The 18,627-nt window shown below is 36.6% G+C and overlaps 2 protein-coding genes and 1 non-coding gene across 6 annotated transcripts; 1 reads left to right on the top strand and 2 right to left on the bottom strand.

Moving 5' to 3' along the window:
- Positions 1-103: 103 nt before the first annotated feature.
- Positions 104-4,758, bottom strand: LOC140793164 (uncharacterized). Of its 3 annotated transcripts, none has more exons than XM_073144500.1 (3): positions 3,994-4,758; positions 1,277-3,049; positions 104-530 (listed from the first exon to the last, which is right to left on the bottom strand). In XM_073144500.1, the coding sequence occupies exons 2-3, from the start codon at positions 3,026-3,028 to the stop codon at positions 375-377; spliced, it is 1,908 nt and encodes a 635-aa protein (XP_073000601.1). In that variant the 5' UTR covers positions 3,029-3,049; positions 3,994-4,758; the 3' UTR covers positions 104-374. The 3 variants fall into 3 exon arrangements, with proteins under 3 accessions (XP_073000601.1, XP_073000600.1, XP_073000599.1); XM_073144499.1 differs by lacking the exon at positions 3,994-4,758 and adding an exon at positions 3,320-3,963 and having other exon boundaries at positions 1,277-3,028; XM_073144498.1 differs by lacking the exon at positions 3,994-4,758 and adding an exon at positions 3,320-3,962.
- A 6,262-nt stretch (positions 4,759-11,020) lies between these two features.
- Positions 11,021-14,838, bottom strand: LOC140793238 (uncharacterized). Of its 2 annotated transcripts, none has more exons than XM_073144607.1 (5): positions 14,585-14,838; positions 12,582-13,256; positions 12,142-12,333; positions 11,930-12,055; positions 11,021-11,472 (listed from the first exon to the last, which is right to left on the bottom strand). In XM_073144607.1, exons 1-5 carry the CDS (start codon positions 14,627-14,629, stop codon positions 11,365-11,367), a joined length of 1,146 nt encoding a protein of 381 aa, XP_073000708.1. In that variant the 5' UTR covers positions 14,630-14,838; the 3' UTR covers positions 11,021-11,364. The 2 variants fall into 2 exon arrangements, with proteins under 2 accessions (XP_073000708.1, XP_073000707.1); XM_073144606.1 differs by lacking the exon at positions 14,585-14,838 and adding an exon at positions 13,374-14,037.
- Positions 14,839-17,731: 2,893 nt separating this feature from the next.
- On the top strand, positions 17,732-17,805 carry TRNAI-AAU (transfer RNA isoleucine (anticodon AAU)). The gene has a single exon. It is a non-coding gene; the product is annotated as a tRNA-Ile (tRNA).
- Positions 17,806-18,627: the final 822 nt, after the last annotated feature.

The following is an 18,627-nucleotide window of genomic DNA, read 5'->3' as shown; positions in this document are numbered from 1 at the left end:
ATTAATTTTATTCATAAAGTAAACGAGGACTTGGTACCTTTTTATTATCTTTTCTCTCATTTTCTTCAACTAAACAACTCGAAGTTACTTAATAGATAATTAATTGAACAAAGTATCGGTTGTAACTGAGTAGCAAGATACAAACACCCAGAATACTTATATCATCCTTCTGTATATATAATTTATATACAACATTTATGAGAAAATGAAGAATAAAAGACCCTACAAGCTCTCTCTGTCAAAAAGGGAGAAAAAATTTTGGCAGGGGAGAAAGTTACACATCTACACTATTGTTAGAGGATTTACTTGAAGTGTATCAATAGAGTGAAGAACACCAGAAAGAGTAGTCTACAGTTGTACAAGCTCACTTCTGTTCACAAATTAGGATAGAGATTTGTTGATTGACTGTGGATGGTTGCGACTCCTACTGAGAAGCATTGCAGAGGTGAAAGAGTTGATTGGAAGTAGATAACATATAAGCCTTCACCTGCGTTGACCAGTCTGAGTACAGGCTCGCCATTCTTTGCACCCTGACATTCCAATATCAATTTGGTCGAATTAGCGTTTGCCTGCTTTTATGATGAGTTATAGTAACAAGGTGGCTAGTGCATATATCTTGATCATGATATGGAGTTAATGACATCAATATTTTTGCTAGAAGTCCTTCACATTCCTAACTTTCAATGTGGAGTTTGGCACCAATCCAATATATAAAGCAGTTAAAAGGCCAACAAATATGCCACAGTTCATTCAATTCAGAATATAAGAATGTAAAGCATCTTGACTTCTTCATTGTGTCCAGTTTCAGACCAAGTGTTAGTCCTAAGAGTACAACCAGTCATAACAAACAGAATATATATGTGGCATGCCAATTTCAAAAGAAAAGTTTCTAATGTGAATAATGGGATGTACTGCTTGACAAAGAGAAGGTTCTTACTTCTATTACTATGATCCTTAACAAGACTAGCATTGTAAAACATAAATTGTCAAAACTGTTAATACTAGCAAATCTAGAGTATAGCCAGATGACATTGGAAGTAGTCTCTCTCTAAAGCGAACCAGTAATTTAGGCATCAGTTACATCAGTGGCTTAGTGCCCATCTGTCTATACTCTATACCAAAAGTATTAGCAAAACTAGAATGCTTAGAAAATGGGATGTTGTCATAACTATGTATAAAGATTAATAGAAATATGCCATGAATAGAGAACATAGCAATGCAGGGTAAAAGAAACAGACGACAAATTTTAGACTATACAATGAGTTATGAAGCGCACCTCCATGAATAGATTAACTGAACCACAGTCCTGTGGCTCCATTTCAGTGAAAGGTTCAGAGAAGGTGGGCTTGTTGTCAAGTACAGTAATTGGACACCCCATATCCCACCCACCGCAATCACACTTTCCGCCGGACTTCCATCTCTCAGTAAGACCTGATGGGCCACCACTTCTTGCAATTGGGCGACCATGAAAGCCAGCAGGCACTAGAACATTCATACGTCTGGCAGATTTCTGTCTGTTCTGCTTATAAATTTCTTGAGAACTATCATGAGCAGATGAGGTCTGCAGAGTAGTATCAGAATGATTGACTTCAGCTTTGGCAAGAAACTTGAGGCCCCAGCCGCCAACAGCTGACTCTTTCTTTCTGTTATAGTGATAATCTTTCACGACAATTGCAGTTAACTCGAGACCGGGCCGAAAATCCTCAGCGAGGAGATCTGCAGGACCTGATTCATCAATGCCACTACACTCACTAGTCATAACTTCATGCAAAACATCTAAGTGAGAGCATGATTTTTCGGCTTTGTGGATATATTTAGGCTTAGGTGAATGGCCTGGCCTTATCATTTCTGCAACTTTCTTTGCTAACCATTTGCTTTTTGCAGGAGAGATGGAACTTTTCATTTTACTCAGACGGTCATCGTCAGAACCAAACAAAACAAACTCAGTTTCCATGAAGTTAGATTTGTCTGAGTTCAAGATTAATGAACTCGATACCTTCATTTTACCGACAAATTTGGATGCATTGCTGAAAGTGATTCTGGAATCCTTTCTTCCATATGTTCCTGTATGAAATAAGTAAATGTAATCAAGCGCCCTGTCAACTGAAGACTCCACTCTCAGAGGATTTGCCACATAAAATTCACCTGGATCATCCTCTACAGAAAATTCAAAATAAGGAAGCCCGCTTTTCCTAACACAACGAAGAAGGCCTGTGGAAACCGAGTAGTGCAGAGATGAGGTAGACTGGTGTGAACTCATTGGTGTTGCACTTGAGCAAGAGGGAAACATCTCCTCAGAAATGCTGAACCCAGATAATTTTCTCTTGGAAAGCTCTACTTGTGCTTTGGGCATTGAGGTATTGCAAATTTCAGAAGGAGAGACTATCAATTCTGAGTAATTGACGTGCCTGTGTGATCTCAAACTAATTTGTCTTGCAGTACAATGTAAATCTCCAAGTGAAAAAATTAATGAGCTTTTAGCTTGTGCTCTCAACTTGATAGCTGCCTCTATAGAATCAAATATCAACCTCCCTGAAGGACATATAGCAACATTGCTTGTACAAACTGCTGGCAAAGACTCGTTAACAGTGTGATCGAGATCGGTTATATTCTGTGTTCTTCTCCGCTGTCTCAAGTTTTTCATGATAAGTTTTAAGGATATCATGTTGGAAGCGATGTTCAATGAGGATGATTTTCTATAAAATATACGTAGAGAGTCATAACTAACATCTGCTAAATTAACAGGACATGGTAGAATACTGTTGCTGGAACTGACAAAACTTATGTACTCCGCATGCTTGAACTCACTGTCACAAGGGCATGATTTCTGTTGACATGCCCAACAATTTTTGCATTGTTCGACATGTAAGATTGAGGGTAAATTGCATTTAATTTTCTCAATCTCTGAGTTAGTCTGGGATGGAATAAAATTATGGCGATCATCACCTTCTGGATTTCCACTATGCTCTGCATTAGTATTTTCATCTCGGCGTCCTTCTTCCTGCCTCTCTGAATTTGTTGAGTCCATCTGTGTCCAAGAAAGGAAGTCCTAGAATGAGAAAAGAGAAAAAAAAAAATCAGCTCATATGCATGAAAATAAAAAAGATAATTACAACAAAATTGAGCTATATTTTGTCTTTTCCTTAAAAATAAATAGCCGCATACTGAAAATGATAGTAGGAAAACATGCAACAAAGAGATAATTTGCAGCTCTTTTTTCATATTGTGGCCCAAGTATATCGAAATGTCTTGAGTGTTATGTTTAAGCGACACAATGGAGACTAAGATCTTGGATGTGTAAAGACTAAAAGAGAGGTACCTGAATGAAGAAGTGTGCAATTCCTGCTAAGCTACTGCCGAGAAAGTTCTCTACAGAATGCAGCACTAGTTTCATTTCTGCAGTTTTTTCTCACTAGAAAGAAAACCTTCATCTTTACATAAAGGAATGTACTGGCAGTACAGCCTTAAAAACCTCATAATTTTTGCATTCTCAATACACAAGGCTTGTCAGTGGACCCAGTTCTAAGATAGACGAATGGAAAAAGAAAGAAAGAAAGAAAGAAAGAAAGAAAGAAAGAAAAAGTAAATTACTGTGAGCAGTACAAATTGATTGGAATTTCTCTTTTTTAATTTCTAACAATCCAGATTAACTAAGGTAAAGAAAACTTGATAGACTCACGACAGTTGATCTTCCCGAGCTCTACAGTGATAGAAAACTAGAAAGAGAGCAAGACTAAATTATAATCTCCAATTCTACTACAATTACAAAAGTGAACCAGAAAAAGAACACTGACCAAGGAAAATTGTGAAATAACGCATTATGAATGTGGCGAATTTTTGTACTTGTAACATATCAGAGAAGAAGAGGGGAAAGTTCCTCTTTGTCTCAAGCAGTGCCCCAAGCATCAGCACCCTTTACAAAGTACTAAAGAGAAAAAGTAGAAATACAGGGAGATAAAGGAGGAGAATAAGAACAAGCATCAGATTCCTCACCTTGGAGAGCAACAGGCTCCAAAGCTCCCAAGAAACCACCAATGGCCACAGCTCCCAGTTGCAAACACCAAGCCTCTATCACTCTCCTTTTGTCCACAAACCGAGCACGAAGGCGAGAAGAGTTTTATGATAAGGAGAATTGGGTATTCCAATTTAGCCGATAATATTAGGCAAAGGAGCCACCTTTTGCAGGAAGTAGTCTAATATGCCACCAGGAAAGGCTAAGAATACAACAGAATTAGGCAAACTGGTAGAAGAGCAAAGACAAGAGAAGCGTTGTAAAGGGAAGGTGGACCTCCTCTTTCCTTCTCTAGCAAACGCGTGCAACTATATCTCTAATCTCTCCACCTACGAGACAACCCAAATGCCTATCAAATCAACTCCATTCCATATATACTACCACACAACAACTGGAACCCCCTCCCACTCCCAGAACCCACCATTACTCTCCAATCCCCCATTAACAACAGTAGCAAACCGGAGAAGAGAGAAGGAAACAGCCCCAGTAAGAAAAACCGAGTAGAGAGGACGTCGTTTTAGCCTTACCCATGTGATGAAACGAGTAAAGAAAGCGAACCCAACTCCCAAGATACGAGTATACGACCTTTCCTCCATCCTGGTAACAATTTTAAAAAAATAATAATAACCCCGTAATCTCAGTATTCTGGACCATTTTGTTTTTCTCTCTTCCTCCGATTCCACTTGGGGCCAAGGGGAAATCACGAGAGTGGAATAGTGGGCGGCGGAACGCGAAGACATCTAATCCGCACTCGAATACGGAATTGACGCGAACGTGTGTCGCTTTCTCCTCGCCACCTACGGCCATTTTCCATTTCTTTTTCTTTCATTTGATCTTCTCTGTGTGTTTCTATTGTATTTCTTGTTCTCAAATAACCCCCTACATTATCGATTATATCGCAGAGACTATATTATGTTCATATTTATACTTGTCACCATATATTTATCTTGTGAATACCCTATGATATTATTAACTACCCTTTGAAAGATAATTTCATAATTTTTTAACTCTTTTTTTTTATTAAAAGCAGACATTACTCATTTGCTATTAATTGGAAAAAGAAAACTTTTTAGTTTTACAAACTACACCCCTTCTCCGAGGACCTCCCAAGTTGGTGAGATGGCAGGAGATTCGTGCAACCGAGAACGCATACAATCAAACGCCTGTTCAGTTAGAGCTACTATAATTATATCAGGCTTTGACTGCATTAAATCCGTAATATTAATTGCAGATCCTACTGTCGGCCGTGAATTAATCTCAGTTAGTTTACCAGGGACAGCTCGTCTGCAACTCTGGCTGCAGAAAAATTTCCTGCAGCCAAGTACTTGTCAGCTTTCGGTGGCCTATGATTCTGTGAATCATTCGTTAATTATAAGTTAATAAACTTCACAATTTTAATTGGTTGGAGTACGGTCAATCAGGGGGCCTTTGGCATTATTATTATTTGCATCCAGAACTTAAAGCCAATCATAGGCTAAGAACTATAAAACAAAAAGGTTGCTTAGATATTGAGGGTTCTTTTTTTTACTATTATATTTATTCACCGAGAAGAAATTACTGTCAGAGATAACTATTCTATTTAATAAATTTTATTATTATTTTAAATAAAATAAAATTTTAATAGTATCTTACTAAATACCGATAATTCAAATAAAATAGGCTTGCTAGAGAAATCAGGAAGCCAACAAGCAGCTCATATATTATTAATATTTTTCTATCCATTAATTACACAAAAAATAATTTAAATAAAATAATCCTAACTCAAGCATATATATATATATATATATATATATATATATATATATATATATATATATATATATATATATATTATCTTAGTGATATTTGTCGAAATAAGTTTGTGTAGACTAGAAAAAATCAAAAATCTATATTTTTTTAATTATTTATAAATCCAAAGTCTAGATATAAGTTGGACAAAAGGCTAACCATCCATATAGAGGCACTTAGGATCCATTACAAAGCTTTTAGCTATCTAAATATGCTTCAAGCCGTCGCCGAACAATTACTCCGGCGAACTAAACGTCGTCAAATTTTGCTTCAAGGCCGTCACACTGTTGACCAACTCTAAATAATTTCTTTATAATATTATTTAGAATTAAAGTTGAACTTATAATCTACTTGAGTAAGAAAAAGTTAACCGCAGATTTTACTAGAGTTATTCGGTAAAAATCAAAGAATCTATATAAATGTACACAATGTTTTCTTTTTCCTTTTTCTTTTCTAATTGGATGGGTTGGTGGAAGCACAAAATCCGGATGAGAGAGAGGAATCGGAAAATATGGAAGAATTGATTAATATGTGAGTAGGTTTATGTTACGTTCCATCAACTTGTCAAATAATTAGACAACTTGACTAAATTTTAAAAATTGATTAATTATTCATTTTTCGTGTCTGTCATGTCATCAAATCTTAAGACAATCTTACACTCCTACTAGAATTTTCTAGGAAATGCTTCCAGACAACACTAAAAACTATGATGGGAAACACCATTTATTAGAGACATAATATATTTTATTATTTTATCTAATAATGTATATTAGCTTAAGTTATAAGCTAGCTAATTATCTAATATCAGATTTTTCCAAACATTATATATTTAACTCTCATTAACCCTACTTTTTCTCTCTCTCTCTCTCTATATATATATATATTAGAGACTATCGCTCAAATCTCAATCCTAAAAAACTCAAGCCACTTTGTAAGTCATAAAGATCTCAATTCCCTCCTCGAAGTCATTTTCATCCTCACCAGAGCCGATGTTGTTCTCACCGAAGTATCTCTTCCTCTCTCTCTCTATCCATTTGTCAAATCTCGACGATCAAGTTTGAGGTAGTATTGAGATTATAAATGTTGTATCTTAAAAACACATGAAATTAAATGACCTTTACCGTGTAAACTCGAACTTGAGGCACTCATTAACCCTAACTGCATGTGTGTTGAGCATAGAACAAGTGAGATGCATTATGCTTGGACATTCAAAACTCTTAGTTTCATAGTTTATAACTTTCTTCTTGGTTAACATTCTTCTTTTACCAATATGCTAGTGGTTGTTTCTTAGGAATTTTTTCTCACATTCATTAATTGAAGAGTAAAGTAATCCATGGATATTATACCATAGTTTAGAGGAGAACTATTCTTAATTATATATTTTTATGTTTACTTGCGACACGAAAATAGATAATAAGGTATTTGTTTGTTAAGCATGAAAATAAGGAGAATAATTAAGCCCAACTAATAAAAATACCCTCCTTGAGCATCAAGAGTAGTCCTGGTAAATATCTATGATAATTCTAAATATGGTTAAGTCTCCTCGCTCTTATTTTAAGTAATCTTATAATCATGATATGAGTGATGTTATGATAATATTAATTATAACATTAGTTATACTAAATTTAGGTAGCATTTGACTATAAATAAAGAATAATGAATATATAATTTATGAATAGGATTTCTTATTCTTCATCCAATAAGCAACCCCAAATGTGCAAAATTGATGGAGACTTGCAAAGAAGTGGCTCATAGTTGGCTCCAATTGACAAAAGAATACTTTGAATGCTATGTTAGATTTTTTTATTTTATTTTATTTACAATGCATGACAACCACCATGACTTGGTGATCTAAGTGCCATCTTCATAGATTCTTGGTGTAATGAAAGTGATAGAAGCTCACAAAGAATAGGAATTAATTATTATATATGTATATATATATATATATATATATATAGGGCTTTTAGATTATCATCATAGCCAAACCTAATCAGCTCATGATAGAAGTTAAGTTTTTTTTTTCTCATAGATATTGAAATTGATACTCGATAGAATTATATATGCATAGTTTAAGTTTGTTATTATTTTTTTAGTGATTAGCCTATGAGCTTTTTATCAATAAAAAAATCACTAAATTTTTTTAGTGATTTAACGCTTCTAGTGTTTACCTTAGAGTTATTTATGTTTGATAATTGGATGTGCTACTAATTCCAAGACATTTTTTTTCTCTTGAGATTATATTGTGAGGATTAAGTTTTCTTTTCTTTTTTTAAAATAAATTTGAGGATTGAGTTGCCTAAAATCTTGGAATTAAAATTATTCTTAGTTTTATAATACGGATAATTATACTTAGACCTCTGAATTATCACTAGTTTCTATATACCATTAAAAAAATTGCAACACATAGATCTCATAAACTATTAAAAATATCGCACCCTATAGGAAGATAAAGATAGTTTCATAACTATTTTTTAAATTTTCTCAAAGATATAAAAGTAAACCGTCACATAACTTGCGTGTAATAATTTATAGATGAAAAAAATAATCAAAATCTAAAAGAATGAGAATTTAAGATATTTTTAATAATTCAGAGGATCTATATGTCACAAAATAGAATATTCAGATGAGGTACATAAAAAATAATGATAGTTCACATAATCCGAGTATAATTAAAACTTTATAATATTACTTATGTTAGGTCAAAGTGGAAGACAGCTAAGACAAATGCATAAAACCACTCAGACATCCTTCTTGGAGAAGGCAATAAAATATCACACAGCTTTACTGCATCAACTTTAACCTCTATTTAAGAATGATGATTGCTTGTCAGCAAATCAAAGTAGGCAAAGTGAGTTTTGACTTTTTGTTAACCCCAAGAATATAAAAATCTCTCTCAAAGATTAATTAACAGGAATGCTTCTATTATTTTATCATTTTTTCTCTCAAAAATGGTAATATATGTAAACTATTTTGTGACAATTAGATCATACTATATTTATTTTGATATAGACCCCTTGTTTATGTTTTGGGACATTAATTATCTAAAATCTTTAACAACATAGACAAGAATGATAAAGAATAACTTTACTTTCAACTTTTGCCCCTTTTTATTATTTTTTTATATAGTTAAATATATTTTATCATATATACTTAGAGCATAAAATTACTTTACCTCCTCTACTAACACATTCTCTCTCTTCTTCTTAGACAATCTCAATTTAGGGTTTCGGAAAAACACACCCCTCTTCCATATCCAATTATCTATAGGGTTTGAGAGTTCGTATTTGATGGTATTAGCCTTCGTCGTTGTCTATTACTGGGATCTAAGGATTCGAAGTATATACGATGATCAGGAGGTAATTTAGTCTATAAAAATTAAGAAAGGGTGAGCCAATTTTGGAAGCCTTGAGAGTTGGAACTATTAATTAATTCGACGGCGGTTAAGTGATATAAAAATAATGTAGAAGGGGGTAACGTGATTTTAATCTAAAGTTAAAAAAGGGGATTAGAAGATGTAAATTTAATTAATCACTTGACAGCCACACTTATAATTTTATAACTTAAAAGCTAATTAGACAATTAATAGAATAGAATGAGCATTTAGGAGGTTTTACATGGGCTGGATCTCTTTATTCTAATTTCCAGGCCTATCCAGAAGCATTCGGCCTTTAATCTCGGCCCAGTTTAGGATTAGGATTAGGGTTAGGGTTGGGTCTACGGGGCTCTTAATCAGGCCCAATTCCTCAAACCCTCTATCCTCGTGTCCTCGTGACTCCACTTCGGCGACTAACTCTCGAATCAAAAAGAAAAGTTCTTTGTGGTCAAACGCGCGAATTCTTCGATTCTGTTGGACTTTTTTGTGCTCGACACTCGAAAGATCTTTAGAGTTGATGCTCGATTCTGCTGCCAAGAATGGCGTTTGATGCAGTGAAGTAATCGACGTGGCCTGATGATTTGAGGTATGGGATTCGTCAATTTGCACAGGTAAAAAGAACAAGTTTTGATAGTGATTGGAGCTAATGTGAAGGAGCTTTTTTAATTAGATTGTGTTTCTTCTATTGAAAAAGGTGCGGTTTTTCAAATGTCTCTTGTGGTTTCTCTCTCTACATATAGTAAGTAATATGATGCATCCCTGGGTAGAGAGGTTATGATATGTTTGTGGGTTGATGTAAATCTGATCGGTTCTTGATCTTAGTGAGTATGAATTGCATTAAGACGAAGTAGAACTTGTTCTGTTTATTATCAATTAATTATCTCCTATTTTTTTTCTCATATTGAGATCTCCTTTTGGCCATCTAATAAAAAATATGGCTCTTTTGATATATGCTGACTGGAACTCGGGCAAAAAGTTAGCAAAATATTCTCTTGATTAATACTATCCATGCATGACACCTGAAACTATCTTCCAGTGTGATACTTTGAAGACCTTGTGGAGAACCTAATAGATTGGTGAATGTTTGTGGTTTGAATATGGAAACATGGAAAGAAGCACAGACAGGGGAAGCGATTTATGAGGAATGGAGTAGGGATGATAAGAGATGGAGCTAGGATTGTTAATGGCTAGCAGTTCATTGGTAATGTTAGATACTAGATCAAAAGAATTTGAAATAATATAACGGCTGCAATAGTTGCCGATGAAAGTCTGTCTTTATGCCATTCAGTTCCTTTTAAGATGCTGCTCCTATGGAAGGATCTCAATCGCTAGGTTATGATTTTCTTCTTGAGTTCTTATTTTTTGAATCAATTCGATGCTAGAAATCCCTATGGAGGCCGAAAAGGAGGTAAGCTGGTCAAGTGCGGTTAACCTGTTTCTGGATAGAAATGGTATTCAAGCCTTGTATTCCATTCCTTGTAAAGTAATTGATCAAGTATATAAGTTTCTTAGAAGTGATTCCTTCCCATGCTCTAGTTTGTCCACTTGGAATATAATGGTTAAGTTTGAACAAGGCTTTTGGTTTTGTCTTCTTTTTTATCAAGTTGTAGGTCTACACTATTCAAAAATTCTCTTGTACATTCCCCTTAGGTTATCCGAGATCGTACTTGTTTATCACAACATAGAGTGTACATTATTTTTGTTGGCTTGTTATTGTATGAAGGCAGATTCCTTCTCGTGGATGATGCCAATTTTTTGGTTTGAAGCAGAAAATGATAAGAAATATGCAGCTGTATATAAGATTCTTGATACCTTTAATGTTCAGTAATAAACAAACAGAGTGGGTGTGTTAAACATGAGAACTCACTAATTCTTTTGTTTGTATTATTAGTCCTGTCATATATGCCCGAACAAATTCATACTAGCTCTACGGTGCACAGTATGATCTTCATATGTCACCTTTGTAACAGCATGATCATTTTCATCTGTGTGCAAAACAAGTAACTGAGAATTAATCACAATAGCTGACATCCCTGTATCCATGTAATATATCATATTTTCCTGTAACTAAAAACAACTCTCCATGCCATTCAATTTGTTGAATGGGAGAAAGGTTACATATATTGGTGAATGGCTGAATATCTGCACAAAAGAAACAATTAACCAGCTTGTATTTGTCTGGTCATGCGATTCATATCCAAGACTCAAGGGTGTAGTTGTACTTAAAGGAGTTGACACCACTTATATGCGCTAGAATATCTGAGGAGTCAAGAACATCTTCTTCTTCCTTCACCACCACCTACAGTGACAAATGCTGATTTTTGTTACATGAAAGTTGCGAGATATGCTCAATACAAGAAGGAGTAACAGGTGATATGTTCTTCCATAATAACATCAATTTAATATCATGTTTATATGTTGTATTAATTGTATCTAGGGCATCCTAAGGGTATTCATGTTGATTCTGTTGCTATTCAATGGTGTGAGGCATCAGAAAAATATAATTGACATCAATTGCCCTTTATGCTACAATGCAGGATAACTAATTTCCAGGAAGTCATGGTACATTTAATCTTGTACTATTGGAATATCTTTTACAAATTTCTCAGTTCTATATCTTTTATTAGTTTCTATAGTTTTTTTCCCTTGAAATCCAGAGGTAACGCACATTCAAAAGGATGAAAAATGTAGATAAGATTTTCCAAATTGGAGGATGTTTTTTCACCCCATTAACAGGAGTGTTTAATAGAGCTTACTTCTTCTTCATCGTCGAATTCATGATTATGGGAGCTAGGCCTGGTTGCCTCACCGAACTCATCATTCTTCGCAAATCTTCCGCGGACACGGGGTCGGCTGTCTGCTAGAGTTTTTCTGCAAGCATACTGCAATTTTTTTTTGCCTCAGTTGAACAGGTAGTAACGTACCATCTCTAGGAATATATCCAATTGTATTTCTTTTGCTATGTTACCTTGATCTTTTTGCTGAAGTTTCTCTCATTCCTCTTCTTCATGTATCTGTGGATTTTCTCCTTTCTCTCTTCCACCGAGAGGCGACCAACTTTGAAGGTGGAATCATCCAAGCTGGATATCTCCGATGATGACAACGGCATCGAGCTTCCACTGCATGCTCCAATCATATGCTGGCTGCTTCCTCCAACCACCTATACATTAAATGACACGAATCAACTGCAGGATCTTTGCCGATAAATGGAAAGGTAATGCGTGTGGAATTTTTCACTTTGACTACATGATTAATCGCAATCCCTCATTAAAGAGCAATGCTAAGGGTACAAGCGATGGTAATAAACTATGATGTTGATAATAGGATTTGAATTCTTATATTGAGATTTGAGAGGTTGTTGGTATTTAGCTGGGCCGTATTTATACTTTTACCTATGGAAATATATACCTGCATATCTCCTGAGCTGTATGTCCTTGGTATGGTATCTTGAATGCTATACGTTCCTATCATCCCTCCATTTTCCATCATGCTCTGATACTCCCCCACCTCCTCAGTCCCCACCATGACCATTCCATTACAGCTGCTTCCGTTAGTGTAGTACCCTTGTGCTTCTCCGGCAACCATATTTCCCGGGTACAGCGCGGCCTCCAACCCTGCATACCCTCCTGCCATTGCTGCCGCAAAGCAGTCCTCGTCGTACCTCGTCGTGCTGGGTGGCATCACCGCTGGACCGCCCATTTGGATGGGGAGCACCTGGTCAGTCGAGTAACTGCTGCTGGCGGCAAGGGCGTCGGAGAGCGTTATCTGGTTGAACTGGACTGGTTGGTGGCGGTCGTCGGAGGCAGCAACGTAGGCCTGCGGGGCTGCGTAGGGGAACTGCATGGGTGGGATGAGCTCAGGCTCGCCGTCGGGAGGCTGCTGCTGATCGAGAAGGGCGGAGAGCGCAGTGGAGTCTAGGGAAGGGAACGGGGAGAAGGCGGCGGCGGCGGCAGGGGAGGACGAAACATCTTCGCATGAACGGAGAGGCGGGCCAGAGGCAGTGGTGTCAGGGAAAAGATCCCCGCCGCTGCCGTCGTCGCAGAAATCGAGGATTTGCGCCGCAATTGGGCTTGAGATGTCCTCCTGCATGTTTGAAGAAGAGAAGATATACAAGGAAATGATTATCTTCCTTTAGAACCATCGTCATCCTCTGCTTTTCATGAACGAAGAAATATATAAAAATAAAGAATAAATTGCAACTTTTGAGCTTGTTGTGCTAATAAAACGAGGGATTATGAAGTCTTGTAGTACTGATCCCATTTGATCTCGTTAAACTCAGAGCACGCATGCCTAGGAAAGCAACAACAACACACTCCCCACTTCCTTGACTTCTTTGATGACTTCTTTTCTTTTCTTTTCTTTTTTCTGGAAGACATTAAACAGTCAATTCCATGGGGAGGCCTAAACTCTGGTGGAAGATTGTAGAAGTGAAATGGAGGTAGGCATCTGTGTAGGTCGGAAAGGTAACTTGACTACAAAACTCACAAGGGGGAAGATGAGAAGATATGATAGAGATAGCTTGTTGCTATCTCTGTTTGTAGGACCAAAACACTAGAAAAGTAAAATACAAACAGTATTCCTTGCAAGATAAATGAACTTGTGATGGATAAGCTACTCGTGGGCAGTGCTGCTGTAGCTCCATCATCAGAATAAACCAAAATCAGAGTGCCAAACAGAGCAAAGTATGATCTAAACCACCTATGGGTGTGCAAGATTCGCAGACTATTTAAGCGTAAGCCCGTTAGAGAATGATTTTTTTTTTATATTCTTTATTTGATCGATCTCTTTTCAAAAATATTAACTCATTTGAATTATTTTATGTGTGACTTAACATTAATAAAGAGAAGGGGAATCAGAAACAACCAATAAAAGGTAGACAGGGGAGGTTGATTTGCAGTCATTGTGGATATAAAGTGGTCTAGATTGAGAAAGGAGTATATAAACAGAGAACCTATCCTTCGGTACTTGATCAAAGGCAAAGGATCAAGATTCGCCAATCTCCGCACATTATTGCAAATGTTTCAAGTCCCGTCTCATGAATTGGATTTGGTGCTTTGCTCTGTTGGGTCCCATGTGACCACAAGGATTACTTAAGCCTGCCATTAACTAGAGAGATTATACGTGAGATATGTATATGGATGATGTATCTAGATGGGGACATTTTGGGAACAGCAGGAGATGAACAAGCTGGATTTTTTGGGAAGAAATAAACAGAGTAATGCCACCATGATCAGGAAAATAATGTGTGTGTGTGTGTGTGTGTGTGTGAGAGAGAGAGAGAGAGAGAGAGAGATGAATTAAAGATTGGATGAAAAATGGCAGAAGAAGAGTAGAGAATGCAGAGTTACATGCAGATCAAAAAGAAATAATGATTTAAGAGAGAGAGAGAGATTTGGGTTGAGGAAACTTACGATGGAGAGAAACCCCGAGAGCGGTTGGATCACGTCTTGCAGCATCTTCTCTTTGCAAATAGATACGTAGAATTAGGAAAAGAAACAAAAATTACTCTCACTGCAAGAAAGATCTACTAGCTTGGATCCTAATTATTGTTATTATTCCACCATCAAAGAATAAGTAGAAGAAAACAAATGGGATAGAGAAAGGGGAGCTCTCCAATCCATGGCGAATTCCGCCCTCAAATATTTATAGGGTGAGAATAACAGAGTCGAGATTTACGCGGGGGGAGAGCGAAGTGGGACGCGGGCGGAGTTGCTATTTATGGCTCGAACTACTAAAAACTAGAGAGAGAGAGAGAGAGAGAGAGAAAAGAAAACGGAAAATTTATCAAAAACTACCTGTGTTCTTACTTTATTATTATTTACACCCTATTATGATAAATATTTATGATTCCACTCTTGTGCTTTACTTTTAATGTCTTAAAAATACATGGCTAATTAGTTTTCTTAATAGATAATTATATACAGATGTAAAATGACTTTAACACTATTGAGTAAAAAAATAATAATAAATGGAACAAAATTTACGTTGTCAGTAAAGAAAGTTTTTTATTCCCTTGGCTGACTGATAGTTGAAATTAAAAGTAAAATATAGAGTTGAATGATAATAAATAAATGGAAAATATACGGTGCTTTTAATAAAAAATTTCAAAACAAAAGACTTGAGAGAGAGTGCTAGAGAAAACAAAGGACAAACTAACGGCCGTTATACACCGTACGAGCTACGAGACAGACAACACTTCTCTCCAGTACGGTTCGTTAGGCCCCCGACCCAAGTGGGGAGCCACGACTTGGTCCCCCGTGTATTCGCCTCCTCCTCCTCGCCTCACAGAGCGACACGCGGTCTCCTTAATTCGTGTCGCGCCTGATCAAGCCTTCCTAGATCTCGAGATCTCGTAAATCGCGCCCTTTCGAGAGCTGGATTCGAATGGGGGAGGGCCCACGCGCGTGACACGTGGAGCGGGGGCCTAAAGATGAGGGCGGGGAGCTTGTTATGGGGTTTTGAGTTGGGGGGGTTAGTTTTTTTGCAACTTTGGTGTTTGCTAATTTGCCCGAATTAGTTATAAGTGACCACCGAAACTAATAAGGCGATGCTGGGAGTTTCTAAAATGGACACTCTTGATGATAGTACTTGCCTGAGGATTAGGCATTGAGGTTTAAAAATAGCAAGCTTCTAGAATGTCCAAACTTTTATGACGTCATAATTAATTTATTAGACGTCACTGGATTTTTAACTCATGTACTCAATAATTTGACATATATTAACACAGCTCTAATCCAGAGGTATTAAAATAACTTACTACCACTAATTAAATCTCAAAAGAGAAGATGGAATTCTCCAATGAGCGTAAGAAGCGTGAGCAAAAAAAAGCATGACATAGTAATCCCTTACAATTGAAGTAGAATTAATTAGAAAAGATTTTTAAAAAAAATTATGAGTGTGGTCGACAACCTTAAATCGTGATCCTGGCTCTCTCAATTGGAATGGAATCTGGTCCGTCCTTTGAGTCATTTCGTGTCGTTTTCTTGCTTAAAATTAACTCAGAATTATTGTATTGTTATCCAAAAATTATGATTAAGAGAGACAATTTGGGATTGAGATTCAGATGCATACAAATATATATCGAGGTTCCTAATCATGCTCCTCTTTAATTACTTAAGATTAGTTTATGCTAAATTTACTATTCCACCCTCGTGTGTTGCTAAGGGAGGGATATTCTGACATACAAGACCCAGACTTTATTCCAGAAATATCAATAACCCTAAGTCCTTAATTGCTCTCAACTCCAAGAATTGACCCCCCTCTCCCTTTGTCCCTTAATTAAGTTCATGACGACAAGTAGACAAAGGGCAGCCCAAGCTCTCCAAGCTGCCATCCCCCCCCCCACTAAAATGGAACTAATGCCCATCAATCCCTTAAAATTAAAGTAGTCTCACCACTGTCTCATAGCTTTTCCTCCAAGGCCACAGCCTTAGAATCCAAGCAGCAGCCCATCAAGGTCAATTCCCTGTGAGCTAGGACATCTGAACCAAAGGGGGGGTTAAAAGAAGAAGCTAAAGAGAGAACACCAAAGCCACCATCACTAAGGTAGGTCTACCCTAGCTGCATGCTTGCTGCCACCCCTTTACACCTACAATGGAATCCTTGCAAGTATGATTGAATTTTTCAAGTGTATCAACTCCTTTTCTCATTGAGTGGAAGCACCTTAGCCTAATTGGCAAATCTCATGCACATGACTCCTCCGTTGTTGTTGGACCTCTAAGGGACACCAAATCTGTGGGCTTTGAAATTAGGATTGTGTTCCAATCACCAAACATATTCCGATCGCGTTGATGAGACACGAGATTCCTCGAGAATTGTTATTGGGTTCCCCCCTGCATAGATCCTATAATCAAGCGGACCTATGCTCGCCTTGAAACTAGTTTCGAGCCTACACTGATGCATTAAGCTTAGATTAATTTCAATTCAAACCTAAATGAGTTGCCCGATAAGCAATGCGAAAGAGTCACTAAAAAGCTTTCTTTCTATTTCAGAAAGTATTTTGCTAACATCCCACCCTTTGTTTATTAATATTAGTTTTAAGAGCAGAGGTTATGACAACATAGCTCATAACTTAGTCAGTCTAGCTCCTAGAGATCACTACGGTAAAAACATGTCCGCTCTCTACACCGTTGTATTTTGTTTTATCAGCGAATGAGTATATTCTATATTTTCAAATCACACATAATTTTAGTTAAATTGGATAAAGTTTGAACCATTAGGTCTAAATTAACAATTTCCAGTTACTACATATATAATAATAATAATAATACCAATCAAGCCTTAACTTAATTAAGCTGGTTTGTGCTCAAGCCAGCCTAAAATTAAATTCAAGCCTGAACCAATGCATGAGCTGAGCTCTAGCCGTCTTGATTATATTCAACAGCTCAACATATCCCACCACATCATTAAGGCAATTAGCAGGAGTAATTCTACATAGGAAAGGCACTCAGCTTTGGAAGATTTGATGTGAGTGGCACAGCATCTAAGCTACTAATCTAGCAAAAAGGGTAAAACAAATTAAGATTAAATAAAATATTAAATTCATATATTTACAAATTGGCCTATTAGCTCAGTTGGTTAGAGCGTCGTGCTAATAACGCGAAGGTCGCAGGTTCGAGACCTGCATGGGCCATTTAGAAAATGTTATTTTAATTGCCACTTAAGAGGGGTTTTTTTCTTTTCTTGCATATTGATATGTATATATGCACTTCAAAATGTATTTTATTTACATAGATAATGTTACGAATCGGTCTAATTTTATCCGCAACGGTTCTGAAACTTAGATCCTAGCTTAATAGCCCTCCAATGGCTAGATAGATATTAGGATTAGATCTTAGTTGTGAAGGATGAGAAGTTGTTATGAAAGAGGGAGGTGAGAGCCTGGAAGAAGGGAGGTGGGAAAGGGCGCCAATGGCTAGAATTAAGAGAGAATAAGATGAGGCTAAAACCAATTCCAATCCACATAAAAAAATCTCAATTAAGGTTTCCTCTACATATATATAGAGGCTCACCCTAAAGACTCCATAATGAACATAAAAACACCCCAAACAACCTTAACAATTCCTAACTTAATTCACACTTTCGTCGCAGTGCGTTCGAATGCGCCCGATTGCGTTCGAACGCGAAATTTCTGTTATCTGTTGATACGAACATGATGTAGGCGTTCAAGCCACCCCGTTCGAACGTGGTCTTTGCATTTGAACGCATGCTAGCAAAATAAATTTCATTAATTCTACTTACTCAACTAGATAAATATGTTCATTCTCATGAACCCAATGTCACGCGTGGAGCCAATATGAATCGAATCGTATCAGATAACTTCGGGTTATGTTTTTAAGTTGAGTATGAATAATTTAATAGAAAATTGATAAAACCATAATTAACTAAAATAATACAAAATATTTTTATCTTTTTATATTTAAATTATTTAAAATTTTAATCGTTAGTTAACTCG

Source organism: Typha latifolia, chromosome 8 (genome assembly GCF_019914945.1).
Source record: "Typha latifolia isolate L0001 chromosome 8, TyphaL0001v2, whole genome shotgun sequence".
NCBI lineage: Eukaryota > Viridiplantae > Streptophyta > Magnoliopsida > Poales > Typhaceae > Typha > Typha latifolia.
This window is presented reverse-complemented; position numbering and strand designations above follow the sequence as displayed.